Genomic DNA, 25,967 nt, shown 5'->3' on the forward strand with positions numbered 1-25,967 from the left:
GTCAACTTAAAGTTTTTACTGTATCATCAGTAAGACAAAATAAAATAACACCACTTCTTCAGTAAAATACCTGTTTAAGATGATACCATCCGTCCATACACTGACCCCTTCTGTATGACTAATTTTGTAAATCAAGAATTTTAAGCCTTCTCTGTATGTTTGATTCTGTTGTTATAAACCACCCCTACACAGCCTTCATGCAAGTGCACATATTTATACTTTTCAAATACCTTTAATCTGTGTTAGTGTGGGAATTTAATCACAGTAACTACTGAAAGAAAACCACCAGTGTCCAAATACTCATTGTGCAGCTTGAAGGACGACTGCATGAAGTTTTGTTTTATTTGGTGCACTTAGCATGTAAAATCATTCATTTATGTATCCGGTCAGCATTTCCAAAATATAGCAGCTGCGATAGCTTTGTCATTTCCCTCATGAACAACTTGTACTGTGCACGGGTTGTCCATGATGGGACATACAAGTAGGTGGCTTGGATCTTCAGCCCCGCAGACGCAAGAGGCCTCTGCGCTCTCCGGAAGGAATCCCCATTTCATCAGGTTGATCTTGCATTGGGGGACACCCACTCTTAGGCGGTTGAGGGACCTCCATACAGTGTATTGTAGGTTTGCACCAGGAGCTAGTTCTTCTTTTGGTGATATGTCTATGGGCAGTGAATGAATGAATGAATACTACAGTGTCACTATTTTTCGGGAGCATTGTTGTTAGCACAGCAAGTTATTTCCTAAACAAGGTTCAAAGCAAATACTTTTTACACTCAGTGTACATGAAGATAGAAGTAGGTTAGTAAGGCAGTAATTATATAAGGAATACAAAGAAAAGTGATCCGATACATAAATGCAGTACTTGTGATTGTTGTTGTTGTTGTGGTGGTCTTCAGTCCAGAGACTGATTTGATGAAGCTGTCCATGCTACTCTATCCTGTGCAAGCTTCTTCATCTCCCAGTAACTACTACGACCTACATCTTTCTGTATCTGCTTAGTGTATTCATCCCTTGGTCTCCCTCTACCATTTTTACCCCACACACTTCTCTCCAATACTAAATTGGTGATCCCTTGATGCCTCAGAACGTCTCCTAACGACCGATCCCTTCCTCTAGTCAAGTTGTGCCACAAATTCCTCTTATCCCCAATTCTATTCAATACCTTTTCAATAGTTACGTGATCTACCCGTCTAATCTTCAGCATTCTTCAGTAGCAGCTCATTTCGAAAGCTATTCTCTTCTTCTCTAAACTAGTTATCGTCTGTGTTCTACTTCGATATATGACTACACTCCACACAAATACTTTCAGAAAAGACTTCCTGACACTTAAATATATACGCAACGTTAAAAAATTTCTGTTCTTCAGATGCACTTCCCTTGCCATAGACAATCTATATTTTATATCCTCCCTACGTCTACTCTCATGTTATTTTGTTTCCCAAATAGCATAACTCATTTCCTAATCTAATTCCCTCAGCATCACCTGATTTAATTTGACTACGCTCCATTATCCTTGTTTTGCTTTTGTTGATATTCATCTTATATCCTACTTTAAAGGCGCACTCCATTCCATTCAACTACTCTTCCAGGTCCTTTGCTGTCTCTGACAGAATTACAATGACATCAGCAAACAAAGTTTATATTTCTTCTCCATGGATTTTTACTCCAAATTTTTTCTTTTGTTTCCTTTACTGGGCGCCCAATATACAGATTAAATAACATAGGTGATACGCTACAAACTTGTCTCACCCCTTTCTCAACTACTGCTTCCCTTTCAAGCCCCATGACTCTTATTAACTGCCATCTGGTTTCTATACAAGTTGTAAACAGCCTTTTGCTCCCTTTATTTTACCCCTACCACCCTCAGAATTTGAAAGAGAGTATTCTAGTCAATATTGCCAAAAGCCTACTCTAAGTCTACAAATGCTAGAAACATGGGTTTGCCTTTCCTTAACCTGTAGTCTAAGATAACTCCTAGGGTCAGTATAGCCTTGCATGTTGCAACATTTCTATGGAATCCAAACTGATCTTTTCTGAGGTTAGCTTCTACCAGTTTTTCCACCCTTCTCTAATTCGTGTTAGTTTCTTGCAAGTGTGATTTATTAAACTGATAGTTCGGTAATTTTCACATCTGTTAGCACCTGTTTTCTTTGAGATTGGAATTATTATATTCTTCTTGAAGTCTGAGGGTATTTCGCCTGTCTCACACCTCTTGCTCACCAGATGATAGAGTTTTGTTAGGCCTGGTTCTCCCAAAGCTGTCAGTAGTTCTAATGGAATGTTGTCTACTCCCAGGGCCTTGTTTCGACTTCGGTCTTTTAGTAGTTCTAATGGAATGTTGTCTACTCCCAGGGCCTTGTTTCGACTTCGGTCTTTCAGCGCTCTGTCCAATTTTTCAGGCAGTATCATATCTCCCATTTCATTTTCATTTGCGTCTTCTTCCATTTCCATAATACTGTCCTCAAGTATGTTGCCTTGTATAGACCCTCTATGTACTCCTTCCACCTTTCTGCTTTCCCTTCTTTGCTGAGGACTGGATTTCCATCTGAGCTCTTGATATTCATACAGGTGGTTCTCTTTTCTAGAAAGGTTTCTTTAATTTTCCTGTAGGCTGTATCTATCTAACCGCTAGTGATATATGCCTCTACATCCTTACATTTGTTCTCTAGCCATTTTGCACTTCCTGTCGATCTCATTTTTGAGATCTTTGTACTCCTTTTCACCTGCTTTATTTACTGCATTTTTATATTGTGTACTTTCATCAATTAAATTCAATACCTCTTCTGTTACCCAAGTATTTCTACTACCCCTCGTCTTTTTACCTACTTGATCCTCTGCTACCTTCACTATTTCATCTCTCAAAGCTACCCGTTCTTCTTGTACTGTATTTGTTTCCTCCATTCGTGTCAATCGTCCTGCAACACTCTCTCTGAATTTCTCTACAACCTCTGGGTCTTTCAGTTTATCCAGGTCCCTTCTCCTTAAATTCCCACCTTTTTGCAGGTTCTTCAGTTTTATCTACAGTTCATAACCAATAGATTGTGATCAGAGACCACATCTGCCCCTGAAGATGTCTTACAATTTAAAACCTGGTTCCTAAATCTCTGTCTTCCATTACATAATCTATCTGAAATCCTACAGTGTCTTCACGCCTCTTGCACATATACAACCTTCTTTCATGATTCTTAAGCCAAGTGTTAGCTATGATGAAGTTATGCTCTGAGCAGAATTCTACCGGGCGGCTTCCTCTTTCATTCCTTACCCCAATTCCAAATTCACCTATTACTTTTCATTCTCTTCCTTTTGCTACTATCGAATTTTGAGTCCCCCCCATGACTATTAAATTTTCGTCTCCCTTCACTAAATGAATAATTTCTTTTATCGCATCATATCTATCTTCAGTCTCTTCATCATCTGCGGAGCTAGTTGGCATATAAACTTGTACTACTGTGGTAGGCATGGGCTTTGTATCTATATTGGCTACTATTTATGTTTGCCAAATAAAAATATATTTGTTGCCTTATGATCCGAGTACGCTGCTTCTATATTTAATGACTGTTTAATAGTCATATATGAAAATTGTTGTTTTCTTGTTTGTATTATACAGTGATCTATGGAAAAACAACTTAAGTATGTTACTGGATTAGCAGTTCAAATCAGTATGTACGTCATGTGTAGTACACTATAGCATCATTTGTTCTGAAATAACTATATCACGTTTCTATTTGACCGAAATTTCGCGCATGTACAAGTGATTGAAATGAATGAAAACACGACATCAAATATTTGATGCTCCCTATCTCGATTTCCATATATTGCATTTAAGTCATCGTTCCAGAAAATGCCTCAGTTTGTTCCTATTACGAAATGCAGAATGAAATTGAGAAATAGCAAAAATCGTGGATGTGGAGACCTCGATATGTTTCAATGGGAGCATTGAGTAATGATCGAAACAGATGAGTAGAACAGAGGACACGAGGGGGGAGTGTCTCCCGACAGTACGCACTTGGCTGTTTGGACGTTTACTGACCGGAAGTTGGTTTCACGTGACGAGGCATCCTGTTCGAAGACGCCATTCATGGTTGTTGATGTTTGCCTTGTGCTCCATTTAACTGCTTTCGTTGTTTGTTGCTGCTTCTTGTTATTTCGTTGCTGCTGTTCCGTTTTGTTATTGTTTCTTGTTATTGTTTAGTTTGTTTTAGCAAACATGAGTGATTCCCAAGAAACGCTCTATAAGTGTGAGGAATGCAGTTCAGAGTTTAAAATGCGAAAGAACCTCTACGCCCATATGAGGAAAGTTCATGAACTTGATATCCATGTGTCTAAAAAAGGAAAAGGCAGTGAATTGTGTCCCCAGTGCGGAATTGCATTTATGAGATGCAGTTCATTAAAACGTCATCAAATAACTGTGCATGGCATGAAGTCGGAGGAAAACAGTCGGAAATGCCGCATTATTTGCCCACAGTGCTCTCTCTCGTTTCTCACCTATGACACACTGAGAACACATATTCAAGAGAACCATGACGTTAGTTTTGAGTGCCAGGAGATTTTGGTTGTCTTGCAGGTTTGTTTTTTATATTTATTGTGTTAGTCACGTTTTAGTAAATTTTGTTTATCCCAATTACATGACTTAAAAATACTGCCTTAACATTTTTTTCAGACTTTGAAGAGTGGAAAATTTCTTACGAAAAAGTAAACCATGTTCGTTATGTAATGAATTGTTCGGAGCAGGAGCGACTAGAAAAACGTGTTCGATATTACCACTGCCATCGCTCTTTCAATTTCAATTCTAAAGGAACAGGTGCCAGGTGTGTCAAAAGTATGGGCACGAATAAAATAGGCAGTACTTGTCCATCCAACATGCAAGTGACAATAACAGAGGACAAATGCTGCTTAAAATTTTTTCCAAAACATGTGGGACACACCCAAGATGTTGGAAGAACATTTCTGCATGGGAACGAGAGGGCAGAGTTGGCAGGTAAAATGGATTATGTTACACTTATGTACATGAAACATGAAATTATCAAATTTATTTGTGTGAACAGACGTAGGGCCTATCAATGTGCTTCATTTTTATTTCCTTTTTTTTTCTTTTTTCAGGACGGCTGTCACAGGGCGTTCCTGTTGGACGAGTCTTACAAGATGTCCGAAGTGCACCAATCGCTGCAAGTGTGGAGAGAATCCATCTCCTTGAGAAAAAAGATTTGCATAATATAAAAAGGGATTTTGATATTGGTTATGCAACGAAGAAGCATGAAAATGATGCAGTGAGTGTGAAATTGTGGGTTGAAGAAATGAAGAGACAAAGTGACAACCCAGTACTGTATTTCAAGCAGCAAAAACAAGTGGATTCTAATTTTCAAGATGAAGACTTCATTCTTATTATAATGACAGACTTTCAGGCCGAACAACTTCTAAAGTATGGAGAAGATAAAATATGTGTGGATGGCACTCATGGCATGACTGCATACGATTTTCAACTTTTTACTATTGTCTTTGTTGATAGATATGGTGCTGGAATGCCAGTTGCATTTTGTTTTTCAAATAGGGGAGACATGTGCTTACTGTCTTTTTATTTCAAATGTGTGAGAGAAAGGGTGGGCACTGTAAAGACCAATGTGTTTATGTCTGACGATGCACCAGCATTTTATAATGCATGGTCAGCAGTAATGGGACCTGTGCTAAACCAGTTGCTGTGTTCTTGGCATATACAATGGAACTGGTCTCAGATTTTAAGGAGAATTTCTGGGGGTAGTGAGAAAAAATCAGCAGTGTTCAGTTCACTAAAGCGACTTCAGACTGAACTGGATATAGATGTTTTTAGTTGTAGTCTGGAGAAAGTGGTGGAAGACTTATTGAATGATCCGGATACTGCAGAATTTGGCAGGTACTTTCTTAAGATGTACTGCCAGCGAGTGGAAAAGTGGGCGTATTGTTTTAGGCACCAATTGGGCATTAATACAAACAATTACTTGGAGTCCCTACATAAAGTTATTAAATACAGTTATCTAGAAGGGAAAAAGTGCAGAAGGCTGGATAAGTCATTAAATGCTTTGTTATGTTTAGTGAGAGACAAAGTATATGAGGGCTTAGTGAAGCTCTCAAAACGTAAACAGTGCTCTAGGGCGTCAAGAGTGAAAGCAAGCCACAACGATAGCTCAGCTATAACAAATGGGATGATTTTATGCAGGGGTGAAGGGTTGTGGGAAGTGCTTTCTTCCACTGGTTGTGAAGTGTATGTTGTAAAAAATTCAGAACTGATATGCGAAAGAAAATGTTCACTTAAGTGCAACACCTGCAACATAAGTGTACATTCGTATAAATGCAGCTGTTTAGACAACATTTTAAATTTTAACATATGTAAGCATATACATGCATGTGCCAAATCATTGTCTGGTGCTGTCCAGGAGAGTGAACAGTGTTCCTTGCCCTCTAGTGCAGACAATGAATATGTGTCAGCATTGCTTTCTGGCAATTCAGAAAAATCTGCTGACACATTTGAACAGGATGTGATGTCTCACTGTGAAACTATAGTTGCACTCAGCAAAGGAACACAGTGTGGACAGGAGACTAAGGCCAAAGTATTGAAGGATCTGAAGAAGATCATTGGTAATCTTAATAAAGATTTTTCTTTCTCAGAAGAAAACACAGTAAATGTGAATGCCAAGATTGAATCTCAGGCTAGATTTTTTTCCACAAAGCAGAGAAGGATTTTGTGAGGGGTGATTAAGTGTTAAAAAAAAAAGGAAACTCCAGGTTGGAATATCAACAATATTAGGAAAAAAAAAATAGTTTGCCACTCACTGTAAAGGTGACATGTTGAGTTGCAGACAGGCACAATGTAAAGAATGTTACACATTTAGTTTTTGGCCAAAGCCTTCTCCAGAAAACAAAACACAAACAGATTAACACTAGCAAGCACACATGACCAATATCTCCCACTGCAGATAGTGGAGATGTGTGCAGGGAGTGTGCTTGCATGTGTAAATCTTTTTGTGTTTTCTTTTCTGAAGAAGTCTTTGGCCAAAAGCTAAATGTGTAACAGTCTTTACATTGTGCCTGTTTGCAGCTCAACATGTCACCTTTACAGCGAATAGCAAACTATCCTTTTCCTAATATTGTTAATGCACATAAAGGTGGTCTTGTACATTATGTCAATTTGTGTGTGTGTGTGTGTGTGTGTGTGTGTGAGTGAGTGAGAGAGAGAGATTCCATGTAGTTGAAGGTGAATAAAAATTTAAATTTACTTGTGCATTTTTTGAGTTTTGTTAATCATGGTATACTAAAATAATGCTGTCCCACCATCTTGGCTCATTCAAACTGTATTCTGTAATTCAGTGATATCTAATTTTGTAAATAAAACTGAATTGCACAATGAAACATTATTATTGGTCTGTATCAGTGTTTGGTAAAGGATTTGAGTTAACAAAAGACAACAAAGAAAGTAATGGAATTTGTCATGATTTTACTACTGTGTTTGAGCACAAAAAATCAAGGATTTAGTGTCACGCTACAGCAAGTCTTAGTTTCTATGTAAAAGAAAACTGGCTGAAATTCTCAAAAGTGCTTAAATGTCATGTCTGTTATGACAAAATACTTTACCACACACAGAGTTTGCCTGTGTTGCGACATTTTTTGGTCTTCTGTGGATAGCTATAATCAAATTTGGTTTTGATGGTCTGAAATAACTCTTTAAATGCATTAATTACAGCCATTTCTTGTAATCCTACCTGTGAGTCTACTGCAGTTAGCGCTGTTTGAAAAGAGTTTAATGTTTCCTTGTTAATGATCCTTTTTGTGAATACATAATTAGAATGCTAGGAAACAGCTGGTTGATTATTAGTTCTCTTTGTATAAAGTCCCATGACTAGTGCTCTGTTGGCAGCTGTCATTGGGTCAACTAAAGTCATCTCATAGTCCCATGTATTTAGATTTGGGATAACAGTGTCAAGGCAGGCATCACCTCTGGTTGGTAAATGACATGCTACAAATAGTCCATAAATTGTTAATAGATTCATAAATTTTCCTCCTTAGAACTTTCCTTGCAAAAGCGTACATTGAAATGAACACCCAGTGCAATTTCTGATTTCAAGTGCATAAAATAGCACAGCCAAGATTCTATTTAGATGAGAAAATTTTCAAAGTTGCCATCTGGAGAATGGTATACTAGACAACAATTATTATAATAAGATTTAATAAGTCCGAAGCAGCCAACTCAACATCTAGGTCCACACAGTAGCTTTTTAAATCAATTTCTTTAACACTAGATTTTCTGTTGGTATATTTAGATACATCACCAAAGGAAGCAGGTGTTCTGCACCATGCACTTATTGAATTTAGGCATTCAATTCAGTTATACTACCCTGCTTCTTGTGCTGATAACCAATGTTTACATACACAGTAAAATTGGCTTCACTTCTATAAAAAGTGATAACACATTAAGTTTAGTTCTAAGATACAGGCATTATGGGAGTAACTTTCTGAGCACTATGTGACCCGTTTACACTTAATTCTTCTTTATGTTTGTCACAGAAAAGATTATTTCACAGGAATATTGGCGACACTATGGAATAAAAAAAAACGATACATCACAATATTTTTGGGCTATGTAGCATTATCCATTACATTATATCTAAGATCAGGGTAAACACTTTCAAGATTTTCACCCCTTTCTTTTTTGCTGGAAGCTAAAGACATTTTCTAGAGTTGTACAAATTATGACTCGGTTCAGGTCTAGCCATGATCTTTTTTCACCATACAGCATTCCTTATGCAGGTTTTCAACAGGGCTGGAACTATACTGTGGCTACTTAAAAGCCGCTTTTCGTCGTCCAAAATATTAAAAATGCTTCATATTCCCCGGTTTGGTCCCCCTACATGTGAATGCGAAGTAAACCGAGGCAGCAGACTTGTGAGCAGTATAGCCTTGTGTTAACCTTTTAACCACATTTATTTTCCATATTTTACGCACATTTCGTTATAACAACTAAGATCCACAGAAAGAAAGGGGGAAAAAAAACCTGACACTAATCGGCAGAATATTTCGGCAAATCTGTACGCACATATATCAATTACGTAAATTTCAGTATGGGCCTACTGCGGAAATTTTACACTATTCTGTTTATTGAACATGAAGGACTAAATCATAAGATGGAAATTACTTCGTGCTTAACTAATTCCTTCAGTATTCACGTGTGCAACTCAGTGATCTCCATACTGATGCAACTGCACTGCATGAAAACCGTACCGATGGGACAGTCACGTGACTTCCGGCAGTCAAACGTCAAAACAGCCAAGTGCGTACTGTCGGGAGACACTCCCGACATGAGGGGTAGCTTTGAGAAATGAAATTGTGATGGCAGGGGAGGATCAAATAGTAAAAAAGTCATAGCTCAGAAGAATTCCTAAGACAACACATTGTGTCAAATAGTTGCTCTTTAACCATATTTTGGTTTGTTCAAGTTCGTTAATTCATATATTAGGCCTATTATGATTTTAAAATGATATTCTCCTGAAAAGAAATATTTTACATGACAAACTGTAAAGTTTCAGTCGATTGTCTGTTAACCATTTCATGGGCACATTTTTTGTAGCAGCTCAGTGAAGTTAATTTTTCTGCCGTCCTATTACAATTGTGATCAACTGACTATACTTATTTATTGATAACTTTATTGTGTGATTTAGGACGAAAAACTATGGATGTACATGAATCACCAAGGTGCTGTTGTGAGGTATTAAAACTGTGGTGGTAAATGGATTTCCCACTCCATTTTTGTGAGTTGTTGTATGTTGCCATTACAAAAAAAAATTAAGTGTTTTCTGTTTTTATTTTATGGTTTCTTTTACTTTATTTAGAAAATATTTATTACCAATATAAAAGTTTACTTACCACAATGTGAAAAAAAACCTTGAAACTTGATCACACAATAAAGGTACAAGCTGGTACAGTTCACATAAATGTATATTGCAAGAAATGAAGCAATGCGTTGGAACAATAGTAGTGATCCCACGACAAACAGAAACTGATTGTTGTAGCAGTTTTCATACACTGGTGCAGTATACTACCACAATATGTCAGGCATAGACAGAGGTGGTAACACATATTCTTAAAAGCTTTGGGATACCCCTAAGTCGGTGATAAGTATGCTTCACAAGAGCCACGAATGACAGATTAATTTCGTGGTAAGTCTACTTCCCAAGCCCCTTCCAGAAACTACTTTGGTGGTAACCATACTTCCCAATAATCATGAAAATACCGTTGATTGGTGGGATATGTACTTCCACAGTCCTGATGGCCATATTTCACAACAAACAGGAACTACAACTGGTGCAGCGGACTGCCACTAGATGCCAGGAGGGTACAGAAGCATCTTATGTCCGCCTTTCAAGACACTATCCATTCCGTTCAACTGCTCTTCTAAGTCCTTTGCTGTCTCTGACAGAATTACAATGTCATCGGCGAACCTCAAAATTTTTATTTCTTCTCCATGGATTTTAATACCTACTCGGAACTTTTCTTTTGTTTCCTTTATTGCTTGTTCAATATACAGATTGAATAACATTGGGGATAGGCTACAACCCTGTCTCACTCCCTTCCCAACCACTGCTTCCCTTTCATACCCCTCAACTCTTATAACTGCCATCTGGTTTCTGAACAAACTGTAAATAGCCTTTCGCTCCCTGTATTTTACCCCTGCCACCTTCAGAATTTGAAAGAGAGTATTCCAATCAACAGTGTCAAAAGCTTTCTCTAAGTCCACAAATGCTAGAAACGTAGGTTTGCCTTTCCTTAATCTTTCTTCTAAGATAAGTCGTAGGGTCAGCATTGCCGGAATCCAAACTGATCTTCCCTCAGGTCGGCTTCTATTAGTTTTTTCATTCGTCTGTGAAGAATTCGCGTTAGTATCTTGCAGCTGTGACTTATTAAACTGGTAGTTCGGTAATTTTCACATCTGTCAACACCTGCTTTCTTTGGGATTAGAATTATTATACTCGTCTTGAAGTCTGAGGGTATTTCGCCTGTCTCATACATCTTGCTCACCAGATGGTATGTATGTTATGTTATGTAATACAGGGTTAACGTGGTGAGATAAGTGTTCTAGAGCCATTTTACTATAAGCTCTTGCGTGTTGGGAAACGAACTATATCGGAAAATCAGGGATAATGCCAATCTTTGTCCAGAACTAGTGCCATATATTTCTTCTTACTGCAGTACAATTATCGTGGAAGACTACAGATTGCTTCAACTCCGAAAGATCTTGTCCACTTGTAACAGATGTTAGATACATTTGTGCATGTTAAAAATTACAGAATGGAAAAGAATGTGAACATGTTGAAAGGCCAGAGAGGATACATAACATCGCAGACAAGCAGGTGAAAGCGAACCTCATGGTAAGATAAAGAAGTTACTCATTTCACATATCCACTTATCGCCACTGAAAGCTTCCTCTTGAGGATAGGGCAAAAACAATGGATTGCTGAAGATAATCGCAGCTTTAGAGTTCACCATTGCGTTTTCATACCAATTGTGCTGCTGTAGGCCCTATTTGCTCACCACGTTTACTGCGACACACCAGAGTCTTTCACCAGACATTGTGTGGCTGACGACGCATTCCCACTGGCAACCACAGCAGAACATTACACCTCTTCTAATGGTGGCTTTAAATTATTATTTTTTTATTGGGTTTTATAATTATTCTGGCTTTTAAAATGTTTGAACTCAAATGCAAGTTTGAATCAAATTAAAATTATCCTTGGCTAATTGAATCTTCAATTAAATCAAGAAAAATTACGTACTTGAACAATCACATAAAAATATTTTTTTACATATTGAAAGTGGGATTTAATTACCACCATCATGATTCATATTTTTTTAGCTTGTCTCCTCTGCCGGGATTGTCTGTTGGCGAATATAATTTTGGGACACGATTTATGCCTAAAAGCTATCGGACTTTGTTTTGCGAAAAGTGAAACTTTAGATGCAGGTTCTATTTTGAAAGCAAACCAAATGTATTACACTGATAGGTGCCGTTAATACGCGATCATTCACCAACAGACACCCCCACACAAAGTAAGCCACATTTAATTATCAAATTCATGAAAAAACCTGAGGAAAAAGTATGATTAGTCGTAATAACGTACACAGTGAAATTAAATAGGCATTACTATGCAAAATGCGCACAAATAGCAAAATCTCTACATAACATTGACCGAGCAACAATTTTTTTTTTCTTGCACTAGACAATGGCTGACCAGAAAGAAAGAGAACAAAAACTTGCGAGTCCTTGTTCGCTTAAATTACATAGAAAATATAATTACAGAAATATTAATTTTGTTGTAATCACAGTGTCCTTTTTTCAGTGAGAGAATCATCTCAGCGCTACTGCACGAATCACAGTCACGAAATCCGCTAACACTTTGGGGAACATAGGCCTACTCTTCAGACTGATAAACCTACAGTTAGGTCCCTTTAATCTACAAACCAACCGATAACCTGATGCTCGCCAGTTGCCACTGAGTGCCTCTTACCTGACTCTGTGTGTCTGTTGGCAGCCACAGCAGGGTCTTTCACCTGTCGACATGTGCCCACTGTTAGCCACAGCTGAGAATCTTACCTGATGACGTATGGTGGCCAGCTGCCACACTAGGGCCTTCCACTTGGCAATGTGCGCCCGCCGACCGCCACATTGGAGTCTTTCACCTGACAACTTGTGCCCACAGGAGGCAACCTCAGCTCAGCTTTTCATCAAATGACATGTGCTCACAGGCGGTCTCAGCAAGGTGTTTCAACTCATAACACTTCTGCGCTGGTGGCCACTGCACAGCCTTTCTCCTGATGATGTGTGCCAGCCGATGGCTACAGCAGAGCCTTGCAGTTGACAATACGTGCCCACAGGTGGCCACCTCTGAACCTTTTACCTGACAATGTGTGTACGCCGACAGCCACAGTAGAGCCTTTCACATGATGATGCTACCCACCACTGGCTGTAACATAGCCTTTCACCTGACAATGTGTTCTCACCAGCAGCAAAATCAGAGCCCTTTGCCTGACAACGTGAGTAATGGTACAAGGGGAGGATCACCCCACTCTACATCGTTGCCAAATTTATTCAAAATGGCGGCCATCACACTCTGTATTGTTGCTAAATTTATTCAGGATGGGGCCATCAGTGTGGCAACATCGCAATGGTGTCATGGCAGGAAGTTCAAATTATGGTAGGAAAATAGGTTAATTGGGCTACCTCCACTAACCTAACCCCCACCCATCCCCTCCCCTCCTCTCTCCCCTTCCCCATCTGGAAATTGATGGGATCTGTGCTGGGCTCCCAGATAGGACTGACATAAGTTTTTATTTTGTACGCATTTCTCCCTTCCCCTCCACTCCCCTATAAGTAAATTGTAAGGAAAAGGACTCAGTCTGTCCTGGGATACTAGATAGGATGGACATAAGAGTTTACTTTGCATGCATTGTTTATTTAAACAATTTGAGTTTTCATAGTCAGTAGCTCTGTCCAGTGTGTTCACCATGAGGTCCGGAGTCCAACTGACCTGGTTCACAGTACACAATCAGATGACACTGTCATCTCTCCCCCTCTCCCCTCCTGTGATGTAATCCATGATCGTGGTATGGGGAAAAAATGGCGGCAAAACGACTCAGTCTGTGTCTAGCTGCTGGACTAGGAGGCTGGATGTAATTGTATACTGTGTTCAGTGGAGGAGGAGGAGGAGGAGTATGTTAGCATCTGCAGACTGTGTTGATAGCATTGATATTTGGTGAAGACGAATATGGGCTAAGTTATGCTTTGCAACTCATACTGATAAATGCATGTGCTGTAAATGTAGATCATTCGACAAAAGTTCAGCTGAAGCTCAAGAGGCAAGATGTTCACCCACTCTGGCACATGGCCTCTTCCAATGGGCCCAGGGACTCAGGCAGACAATGCACCGGGCTACCTGCCGACAAGTCTCCATGCCGGCTTATGGCACAGTCTGTGTTTTGCTAGCATTGATATTTGGTGAAGACGAATATGGGTTAAGTTACACTTTGCATCTCATACCGATAAGTACATGTGCTGTAAATGTAGGTCATTCGATAAAACTTCAGCTGAAGCACAAGGGGCAAGACATTTACCTACTCTGTCAGGCAGCCTCTTCCAATGGGCCCAGGGACTCAGGCAGGCAATGCACCGGGCTACCTGCCCCCAAGTCTCCATGCCGGCTTATGGCACAATCACATAATAGCCTCTAGGCACTTCCTGTCATGTTGAAAATACCCTTGGTGTTTCCCATTCCCATCCTCGGTTGATGCATACCCTTTATCATTGAACACAAACTGCTTCATGAATCATTATAGCTTGTGTTGCTGAATGTTGTCACATACGTTACTTGAAGATATCACAGTAACTAAATGTACCACTGCACAGAGAGAGAGAGAGAGAGAGAGAGAGAGAGAGAGAGAGAGAGCGGTTTGCAGACGACACGAGAATATTCAAGTAATTACACGTTTTATTCCGAGGAATATCTGCTCTGCCACACTTGAACATGGACTCTAAAAGAAAAAGATGGCGACACATTTGTGAAACCGTCCCTGAAGCACTTCCGCGCTTTTGTGGGAAAAATACTTGTCATTGAGCATGGGCCGCTTCAGGAGTTAATCGATGCATAGTAGATTACCTCAATTTTGTCATGTATACCGCCACCGACTCTAAAAACAGATCACGGCACACTTGTGAAATCATCCCTGAGGTGCTTCGCGCGCTTCTGTGGGAAAACACTTGACTCTGAGCATGAGCTGCTTTAGGAATTACTAAATCCAAGTGAATACGTCTGTAAATACACATTCAAACAGATTGATGCATATTAGATTCCATCAGTTTTGCTATTTATACCGCCACTGACCCAACAAAAGATTGCAGAACACTTGTGAAACCTCTCAGTCTTCCTCCACTATTCCGGAATATTTGCGTGCATAAACAAATTAGGTAAAGTGTTTAAATGTCTCAATACATTTGCAAATGTTGCTTTAAACAATTTGTTTCAGATACACTTGCACACAAAACACTACACTGTCTTCCCAGGTGCACGTCTAATGGAAATACATTACAGCAAAATACACCTGAGAAAAAAAAACATCGCTAAAATAAACGAGAGCAAATACACCGCGTCGAAACTCTGAGGACGATCCTGCGAAATATTGTTAAATACACTATCACAATAGTTTGCTACACGAGGCATGGTTGTAACTGGGGCCTCAAAGCAGCGGCACATCCACCCATAGCTCAGGTCACCATAGTGAGTTGTAATGTCATTGGATTTCAGATACTTTGCATATGAGATATTTGTCACAAAAGAAAAGGACAGCCAACGAGCTGTAGTTCGTAAAGATGCTAAGCATCACAGTGCGAGAGTAATTATTTTGATGTGCGCCTATACCAAGACGCGCGTCCAGCGTTTAAATAATCTTTTAAACACTTTGACCAGCTGGGCGCAGATATTTAAAATCATTGCCGCAGCGCTTGATAGCAAGAAGCTGCGAAACAGAAGAAAAAACAATCTGTCTTTTGTTAAGAAATATTCTAGAGACTTCATTACGCTTGTACTTTTGGTCGCCGACATATTAAGAGGTACTACATAGCATTGCTGCAAGTTGTATTTTTATTTTGAGTAAAAACTGTGTGAAACGACGAACAAACATTTCGGTAAACCGGGGGAGGATACAATGTACTTATGCACACGCAAGGACATTTAATTTTAAGAAGGAACGTACTGACAAAGTAGCGATTATTGGACTTCACCATGTACAAAAGAAATATCAGATGTAAGTCATGTATTTATTGTGTATTTGTCAATGTCTAGAAGTTTAACGCCAATTTGTCCAAAATATATTAATATTTTACGATGCAGTAAATTTCTTCTTATTCTTTTCTTTCACTAACCAAAAATGATGTTCAAATTGTATATGAGCTTCGTTACAGGTTCGCTCTTTATCGCGATGTCTCGATTGTATTTGGGAGACCACTAATGTGTTCAACTTCCGATCTGTTAATCTTTCTCTTACGAAATTCAAGTAATTTGGTTTCATTTCCATTTTTATATTCAAATAAGTCCCTTAGGTAATTTCATCAAAGACCCTGTTTGCGTGAAGGCAGTCTGGGTCAAAGGTCAATTTTTACACGCTATCAATCCGTACGTCTCCTGAACACAATCGAGAACCGACGTATCGGTGATCAATTAATAATCTCTCTCTCTTTTCAAGTCGTACTGAAAAAAGGCCACAGAAGATAGCCGTAAGTACGCAATCTGGTGTTAGGTTGCATTTTGCCAGTAAATATTACCAACCAACAGTTACAGCATCACTATTATTATCTACTACTACTACTTCTTATCCAGAATAAGCAAGTTCCTAACGCCAGATTGTGCAGACCCGATGCAAGCATCCATGAGCTTGCGAAAACCATGGTTGGTACCAACCAACTTGACCCATGTGCTCCAACCAGCATTTATCTTCAGGTAGCGTTGCACTTCTTTTGGCTCCCTGGGTAAAATGGCAGGTGGAAGAGTCAGGGGTTATATAAACGCTCGTTGTAGTGCACTCTTTCTCATTTTGCCTTTGTCAGTTTACCAGTGTGCTTGATTGTGTCCTTATCAGCATTCATAGTCTCTCTTTGTTCTCTTGTGTGGTATTCATATGCATTAGAAGATGAAATGTTTAGCCAGTGATGCCAGGACAGTCTACCATGTAAGTTAACTGTTCTAGTCATTCAATGTACCTACATGTGCCCTGTAATTTTAGCACCTATTGAAGCACGTGTTTTAGTCATGGTCGGTAGAAGCAAAACTCCATACTATCATGCTGTAATTTTAGTGTGCTAAAAATTTTATTCTGTAGCTGGTATTACAGCCCTATTTTTCTTGTCTCATAGTGTTCATCCCTGAGACGCTGGCTGATTTAGACTGGCAAGTGGAGGCTGAGGGGCTATTCCAGCAACAGCCTCCAGCAATGTTATCAAGAGTCGGCGCAATAAAAATGTAAGTGCATTAATTTTTTATTTTTAACATTTGACGATTAGAGATAATATTATATTTTTTGTTCACGTAATGTATTGTGGTTCTAATGATGGGGGCGTTGGAATGTATTTACATTTATTTTTCGTAATATGATGCATTCAGTTGTCTGAGACAAATTCTTTGCTTTTCTAGATGTTTCTTTTGGTGAGGAGGGAGACAGTGTGGTATGTGTTGAGGCCGAGAGTCAGGAATACCCAAATCAGTCTTGTAATTAGCAGTGTATGATTTTCAAATTCAGTATGTTTTATATATATAAGTAATTTCAGCGAACTAGAGAACACAATTTTCTGTTTACAAATCATTGAGTTAACGAAAATGATTTTCAGTACTAACAAGAAATAATTACATTCAATATCTTATTGTAGTAGGTAGTGTCAGTGAGCATGATAAATGCCCCAAAGGTGAGGGCGAAATACCGGAGTGGGTACATGAGATAGCGGCTGCTGCAGCGGAAGCTGAGAGGCTGCGCCATCTTGCCTTTTCGAGGAAGGATGATGAAATTCTGGGTTGGGTGGGAGAGCCACTGGAAAACTCGACTGAACTGCTCAGTCCTTGGACCCAGGGTGGAAAAGGTGATCATAATGCAACCATTGTTGTTACAGCATGTAATTATAATAATTTGATATGATGTTGTTACATAGTTTTGTTTTAGTTATTCATATGTTACAGAGGCACACCAGTCACCACCACAACAGCTGGCTCTGGCACAAGTGCCTGGAGTGGTGGTTGTGGGGTCAGGATTGGAACACGCAATCGAGCAGCTTGCAGTGTCGTGCAAAGCACCACTGGTTGCTGCGAGAGAGGCCTCAGCATTCACTGTGGCCACTCCAGCGCCTGCCCCGCACCAATAGCTTTTCCCTGACGTCTATGGGTGGTTCAGTTGGAAGAAGAAGGGGAACAAAACGATCTCCCACCCGCCAGGCTGGCGGTGATGATGACCCTGGTATGCACAGCAGCATCGCCAGACACCAGGATGTTCCCGCTGGCCGTCAGAGCCGCCACCTCATCCTGTTCTGGCTGTGACTGATCGCCCTCGCCGACAACACAAGATGTGTGTGCCTCAGTGCATACCCCTATCCACCTCACCAACTCCATCGTCGACAGCATGGAAGTCATTATCCTCCTGCAGCAGCAGCAGCAGCAGTAGTAGTAGTAGTAATAGAGATCCTGTGGCTAGTGGCAATTCGCTCTCTTGTCCTTTTAGTGAAGGACACCAGGTCAGTGGCACCATACAGCAGTTAGAATGCTGAGTGATTACAGACACCTTTGAGGAGCGAATCTCGTTCACGAGGATCAAGAACCTGGCAGGATGGTGCTGCGACCCTGTTGGTTTTCTAAGGGTGTGCCGTCCTGTCATGGAAACAGAGCTTGTATAGATACGTAAGGAAAAGCTCCAATGATAAGAAACACTAGCGCTACCGCTGTAAGCGTTGGAAAGTATGTATTTTGCTATGCCAGAAGGCGAATGACAAATTATGGAAACTTCGTTCAATTTTTTTGTCAATTATTTAATAGACTCTGTCTTTAGCCCTCATAGGGAAAAGACGTATTTTTTTTTAGAAGTGTGTAGTAGAATTTGTGATATCTGGATAATAATTTTTATGAAATACGAAGTGTAAGGATTTTTATTAGTGCAAAACCACGAAAGTTTTTATTTTCTTCCGCCCATTCTGCTAACGTCTTGTCACTGTAGCTGCCTGCATCTGCAAAGGAGGGCTGATAAACATCAGTATTTTATTCACAGTCAAAAATGAGAAGTACTAATGACAGAAGAAGAAGCATATAACAAAATTGCGTAAATCTCAGTGGTGTAGAGAACGCAAACATCGACGTTACTTCAGGCTACTACTGACTTACAGTTTACAAGATTTGTTAATTAAGACTGAAAGACAATTCATTCACTTCAAAATTTATAAAAATTAAATCTGATAATATTGTTATTAATTCGATTTTTATATATATATATATATATATATATATATATATATAAATATAAAATTAATTCGATATATATATATATATATATATATATATATATATATATATATATATATATATATGCACAACTGACGACCAGGTGACAGGTAACGTGACATTGAGAGAGCCATGAAACCAGTTATGTATAAAGTAAATTGTTCAAAATTATTTATGACATTGTATTAAATTTTTTGCATGTACTAATTATTTTTTAATTTTCATGTGCAACATCACGACTGGGAGCAAAATAACCAGAACCAAAAATTCTTGTGGATAAAGTAACCATTTCAAAAGGGACTCAAAAATGAAACCGGAATTTACAGCAAATTTTGGAAATACGCTGTTTCATCGCAGCAAAGGTAGGACTGCTACATAACCGTTTGCTTAGCTATGCTTGATAGCGTTTCCTGCGTAGTAATTAGACATCCCTTTCCTCAATTTCCCTTCCTACATGTATTGTAATGAATCTTTCAGAAATTTTACGTAATGATTAACGAGAAAAAAATTTGAAGTTTTTGTGTCACAACATTTCGTGTGTCATAAAAGTAGCCAATTAACGCTCAACGATACGTAAATCGTATGTTTAATTTTCCAAAAATAGTATATTTCAATTTCCTATTTTTCAAAATTTTAATTTTAGTATTCAATCAAAATGGCACAAAAATCAATTTCCATTATTGTTGACAATGGTGAAAACGCAATGAACCAAGATAGCTAGTAAAGGTGAGATGTTGAATGACAAAATCAGGCAACATGAGCTATATGTCAATGAGAAAACTGAAGAAGTGAACACAAAACTAATGACTTTTTCTAGCCTATAGATGTGAAAGACGCGTCCCAGTAATCTCAGCTTATATGTGAGTTGTATACTATCTCAAAAATGGCCGAGTATACGACAACATGTTGAAGAAACGTAAAGTTATCGAAGCGCAAAAGCATATTCATCAGAAATTACGAGTGCAGAAATTAGGATACCTGGAATGAGAACAGTATCTTTCAGAAACGTTTAAACCAGTAATTGAAAATCTGAAAAGTCCCTCAAACACTAGAAATGGAGATAGAGAGCAGGAGGAGAAGAAGAAGAAGAAGAAGAAGAAGAAGAAGAAGAAGGATATGCTATTACCGATTTCGCCAACTGTTACATGGACAATGAGTTAGACAGAACACGTAAGGTCAGTCAGAATAAACCATAAATGCTGGGTAATCACCCCATACGTTTAACTGAGCATGCAGTACAGCTTGGAAATAAAGAATTTGAAAGAACACCTGGTTTATTGAATCTCATGTTCTTAAAAATTTCACCGAGCGAGGTGGCGCAGTGGTTAGCACACTGGACTCGCATTCGGGAGGACGACGGTTCAATCCCGTCTCCGGCCATCCTGATTTAGGTTTTCCGTGATTTCCCTAAATCGTTTCAGGCAAATGCCGGGATGGTTCCTTTGAAAGGGCACGGCCGATTTCCTTCCCAATCCTTCCCCAACCCGAGCTTGCGCTCCGTCTCTAATGACCTCGTTGTCGACGGGACGTTAAACACTAACCACCACGTCTTAAAAATTTCGAACCTAGGCAGATACTAATCAAAAGAGATAAAAACAAATGGTGAAATATTACATATGACTAATGCACATCAGCAAAACACCACCTCGACGGCCGGTGTGGCCGTGCGGTTCTAGGCGCTTCAGTCTGGAACCGCGTGACCGCTATGGTCGCAGGTTCGAATCCTGCCTCGGGCATGGATGTGTGTGATGTCCTTAAGTTAAATCGGTTTAAGTAGTTCTAAGTTCTAGGGGACTGATGACCACAGATGTTAAGTCCCATAGTGCTCAGAGCCATTTGAACCATTTTTGAACCAAAACACCACCTTACGGGCGAATAAAAGTCTCAAACACTAAAAAATACCAGAATGTTATTAGATCTGTATTAGTTGCTGCAGAAAGCATGGGTAAAGGTATTCAGCATAAAAGAGAGAATACTTTACCTCCGGAGTATACAAGCTACTATGACCTGAACAAAAATCATAGAACCACTACAACTATCACATAATCAGCTACCACAGAGAATACTACTCACACAAATGAAATCCTACCAGTCATTTAAGAGCTTTGAGAAAGATGCATTATTGAACAATTATAGAGACAGTTGTTCACAAACCTGCCACAGAACTTTCCCACATAAGTGTGTCATAATACAATATTTGGATGCTTTACAACAGGCTGATCTTGCAGGTACATTCATAATCGAATGATGATTCCAAATATATTTTAATCGTCATGGATACGTATTCCAAAGTGAGATGGACGACATCTGCGAAGGCAAAGACAGTAAAGAAAGCTGTGGATTTCTTTTAACAATTGCTGAAGAGGTGGATAAATCGAAGTCCTGACGATCTTCAGACCTACCATGGAGGTGAATTTCACAATAGACGTTTCAAGTCGGTAATGAAACGATATAGGATAAACCACTACTTGACGTTCTCCTGCAGAAAAGTACACTACTGGTCATTAAAACTGCTATACCACGAAGATGACGTGCTAAAGACGCATAATTTAACTGACAGGAAGAAGGTGCTGCGACATGCAATTGATTAGCTTCTCAGAACATTCACACAAGGTTAGCGCCGGTGGCGACACCTACAACGTGCTGACATGAGGAAAGTTTCCAACCGATTTCTCATACACAAACAGCAGTTGACCGGCGTTGCCTGGTGAAACGTTGTTGGGATGCCTCGTGTAGGGAGGAGAAATGCGTACCATCACGTTTCCGACTTTAATAAAGGTCGGATTGTAGCCTATCGCAATTGCGGTTTATCGTATCGCTACATTGCTGCTCGCGTTGGTCGAGATCCAATGACTGTTAGCAGAATATGGAATCGGTGGGTTCAGGAGGGTAATACGGAACGCTGGATCCCAACGGCCTCGTATCATTAGCAGTCGAGATGACAGCCATCTTATCCGCATGGCTGTAACGGATCGTGCAGCCACGTCTCGATCCCTGAGTCAATAGATGGGGACGTTTGCAAGACAACAAACATCTGCACGAACAATTCGACGACGTTTGCAGCAGCATGGACTATCAGCTCGGAGACCATGACTGCGGTTACTCTTTACGCTGCATCACAGACATGAGCGCCTGCAATGGTGTACTCAACGACGAACCTGGGTGCACGAATGGCAAAAGTCAATTTTTCGGATGAATCCAGGTTCTGTTTACCGCATCATGATGGTCGCATCGGTGTTTGGCGACATCGCAGTGAACGCACATTGTAAGCGTGTATTTGTCATGGCCATACTGGTGTATCACCCATCATGATAGTATTGGGTGCGATTGGTTACACGTCTCGGTCACCTCTTGTTCACATTGACGGCACTTTGAACAGTGGACGTTACATTTCAGATGTGTTGCGACCTGTGGCTCTACCCTTCATTTGATCCCTGTGAAACCCTACATTTCAGCAGGATAATGCACGACCGCATGTTGCAGGTCCTGTACGGGCCTTTCTGGATACGCAAAATGTTCGACTGCTGCCCTGGCCAGCACATTCTCCAGATCTCTCACCAATTGAAAACGTGTGGTCAATGGTGGCTGAGCAACTGGCTCGTCACAATACGCCAGTCACTACTCTTGATGAACTGTGATGTCGTGTTGAAGCTGCAGGGGCAGCTGTACCTGTACACGCCATCCAAGCTCTATTTGACTCAATGCCCAGGCATATCAAGGCCGTTATTACGGCCAGAGGTGGTTGTTCTGGGTACTGATTTCTCATGATATATACAACCAAATTGCATGAAAATGTAATCACATGTCAGTTCTAGTATAATATATTTGTCCAATGAATACCCGTTGATCGTCTGCATTTCTTCTTGGTGTAGCAATTTTAATGGCCAGTAGTGTAATATTAAGGAACATTTGAACAGGAAGATGATAAACTATAGGTGGTTGAGACTTAATCTTCAAGGTTCATACAAATGGCTTGACATAATCCCACATTATATTTCAAAATAGAAACCAGCATTTGAGAAATTGTACCTGCCAACTGGTCAATGAAGATCTTTATGGCTAGACATTCTCCCACATTGAACTAAGTATCATACAATTAAAATGAGGCCAATTGATGTCCATGATAATGAGCTTCTAACTGCAGCATACAATCTTATTAAAACGGTGAATTCTCACAAGTAAAAATTCAGTGTAAGTGATTTGGTTTATTTTTCGAAATAAAAAGCAGCATTTGAGAAGTCTTACCTGCTGAACTGGTCAATGGAAATATTTACAGTTTCCAAAGTGCAATGCACAAACCCTAGATCTGCATCGTAAAGGATAGTAAAGGTGAAGAAATTTCTGAAAGTTTCATACAGAGAAATTATAGAAATGCTCTGAGCCAGTCGAGTTTGTCGTACATCATGTCATATTTGTAAAGGGAAGAAGTGGCTCAACTTCCCATCAAAGCCAAGTAATTGAGTGAACCTTCACAATCTGGCACATTAAAAAAATACATAAACCTCAAACCATGCAGTAGCATAACGTGAGTACTAGGAAACGCATCAGCGGAAGTGATGGCGGCATTTTAGATTAAAAAACATGTAGTTTAGTACTGATTACGTGGTAAATAGGTGTATTAGTGTGCCTTTTAAGTGTACCGTTAAAGGTTTAATTTTTCTTTACGTAATATAGCAGAAAATGCAAATAGATCGTCCAGTCGTATTTTCTGTCTGCGTTTTGCCACAGCAAATCTATAGAATTTCGTTTAATTGTTCTTTGCTCTCTCCAGCAATTTAACTTAGCGTACCTCTTCATTATTTAAGTAGAATTTCCGGAAAGTAGCGTAAAGTTTATGTTGTTGTTTCAGAAGCTTTGCACTGTTGTTTTTGTTCACACACATTTGCGTGTAGGCCAAATTTGTGGAACCATATTTTCGTTTTTATCTGTAATTTAACTGACTTATTCTTAATAAACCATTACGTTTATCATGAGCGAAAAGTGCTTGACTTGCCTTATGATTGTTAGGTCGGGGCTTTGGTGTGATGGGTGCTGTAGTTTTTTCCATGTGGGTGACTGTAGTGGTGTGGGAATAGGGGAAGTAAATGTGACTTATCAGTGGTTTTGTAGGATTTGTAGTAGAGATAGGAAGATACTAGAACAGGAGGGGAAAATTGCCGCCCTTCAGGCTGAGTTAGAAAAAGCCAGAGGAGGTCTTGACAGGTTAAGGAGGGAGAAAGGTAAAGAGAGTTGGGAAGTGGCAACAGGCAACAGGAAGAACAGGCCTAGAAATTTGTCTGACAGCTTCGTGGTGAATGTGGAAAATAGATTTGACCTGTTGCTTCAGTTAGAAGCTGGTGAGCCTCAAGCAGTTGCAGGTGTAGACAGGGCACAACAAACTTTTAGCAGCAAATTGAAAAGTAAGAATGTAGGGAAATCAGTAAAGAGAAAGAAAGTGTTGTTGTTAGGTAGTTCCCATGGAAGAGGTGTTGGCCAACTTTTGCAGGGTGAACTAGGATCAGAATAACATGTCACCATTTTTTTTAAACCTAGTGCTGGTCTGAAGCAAATGACAGAGGACTTTGCAAAGATTTCACTAAGGAAGACACCATGGTTATAGTGGGTGGGGCAGGTAACAGTATTGACAGAGATCCTGGGTGCAGCATAGAGCGTGACCTGGCAAAGATTGCATCAGCATCGAAGCATACTAGTGTTGAGTTTATATCTGTTCTTGGGTGCCATGACCGACCTCATTTGAATTCTTCTGTCAAGAGAGTTAACTTGGGGCTGGAACGGCTGCGTATGTCGGGTGCAGGGTCACACATTCGTGTGGTTCCTGTTGATTCTCTCAGTTGGTGGGATTATACTAGGCATGGCCTTCACCTCATCAGGCAGGGGAAGGGTAAATTGGCTGGGAAAATAGCAGGAAAGTTAAAAGGGGAGAGCACTGTCATGAGTGGTAAAATACCAGTGGTTATAGGGTTCAGAAAAGACCCTTTATTAGGGTAGGGAGGACGGACAGAAACCAAATTTTAAGACAGGTTAGAACTGAGACAAAACTTCATTTAGAGAAAGAAACCAAAAAACATAATTCTAGCTTCTTACATCAGCATAAACAGCTATTGGTTAAGAATTTTCAACAGTCGACAGATATTTTACCCCTACCCAATTTGAACCCAGTCAATGTGAAATGTCATCTGTCTTTATTGTATCAAAATATTAGAGGACTGAGAAATAAAATTAATGAATTAACTATCTGCATAGATGAATTAGAGTCTTCAAACCCAGTTGACATTATCTGCCACTCTGAACATCATGTGACCACTGGCATAGAACTTTTAAGTGTTACAGGGTTTAGGTTAGCATCTCACTTTTGTAGATCAGAAATGGAGAAAGGAGAAGTTGCTACATTCATCAAGAACTGTCATAAATTTAAGAGCATAGACATTCATAAGCTTTGCCTAGAACAGCGTATGGAAGCATGTGCAACAGAAGTAGAATTTCACAAAAAAATCCTTCATAATATTAAGTGTATACCGAACACCTGCAGGTAACTTTAATCTGTTCGTAGACCACCTTGAAGTGGTATTGGCCCATTTAACAACCAAAAACAAAGAAATGGTGGTTGCTGGTGATTTCAATGTAGATTTCCTTAAAGACTCTCCCAATAACAACTTATTTGATTAGATTAGATTAGATTAGATTAGATTAGATTAGATTAGATTAGATTAGATTAATACTACACTCCTGGAAATGAAAAAAGAACACATTGACACCGGTGTGTCAGACCCACCATACTTGCTCCAGACACTGCGAGAGGGCTGTACAAGCAATGATCACACGCACGGCACAGCGGACACACCAGGAACCGCGGTGTTGGCCGTCGAATGGCGCTAGCTGCGCAGCATTTGTGCACCGCCGCCGTCAGTGTCAGCCAGTGTGCCGT

General features: G+C 39.7%; 2 protein-coding genes across 3 annotated transcripts in view; both read left to right on the plus strand.

Annotated features, from left to right (window-relative positions):
• Positions 1–4,640: 4,640 nt before the first annotated feature.
• LOC126424648 (uncharacterized) lies at positions 4,641–17,033 on the plus strand. The gene is made up of 4 exons (XM_050087380.1): positions 4,641–4,980; positions 5,103–5,889; positions 6,439–6,611; positions 16,924–17,033. Exons 1-4 carry the CDS (start codon positions 4,716–4,718, stop codon positions 17,031–17,033), a joined length of 1,335 nt encoding a protein of 444 aa, XP_049943337.1. The 5' UTR covers positions 4,641–4,715.
• Positions 17,034–19,320: 2,287 nt separating this feature from the next.
• The window catches only part of LOC126424774 (nuclear RNA export factor 1-like), a 223,084-nt gene continuing 216,437 nt past the window's right edge, over positions 19,321–25,967 (plus strand). Inside the window, exon 1 of one of the 2 annotated variants that reach the window (XM_050087533.1) lies at positions 19,321–19,404. The gene's annotated coding sequence lies outside the window, so the exon portion shown is untranslated. The remainder of the gene's footprint in view (positions 19,405–25,967) is intronic. The other variant, XM_050087535.1, reaches the window with a different exon arrangement.

This window comes from Schistocerca serialis, chromosome 10, assembly GCF_023864345.2.
Source record: "Schistocerca serialis cubense isolate TAMUIC-IGC-003099 chromosome 10, iqSchSeri2.2, whole genome shotgun sequence".
NCBI lineage: Eukaryota > Metazoa > Arthropoda > Insecta > Orthoptera > Acrididae > Schistocerca > Schistocerca serialis.

Bases quoted from the DNA above. Each gene is read 5' to 3' on its own strand.
- LOC126424648 (XM_050087380.1), top strand. From the start codon at position 4,716: ATGAATTGTTCGGAGCAGGAGCGACTAGAAAAACGTGTTCGATATTAC. The intron at 4,981-5,102 runs GTAAAATGGATT...TTCTTTTTTCAG, and splicing joins CGAGAGGGCAGAGTTGGCAG to GACGGCTGTCACAGGGCGTT. The intron at 5,890-6,438 runs GTACTTTCTTAA...CTTGCCCTCTAG, and splicing joins GATACTGCAGAATTTGGCAG to TGCAGACAATGAATATGTGT.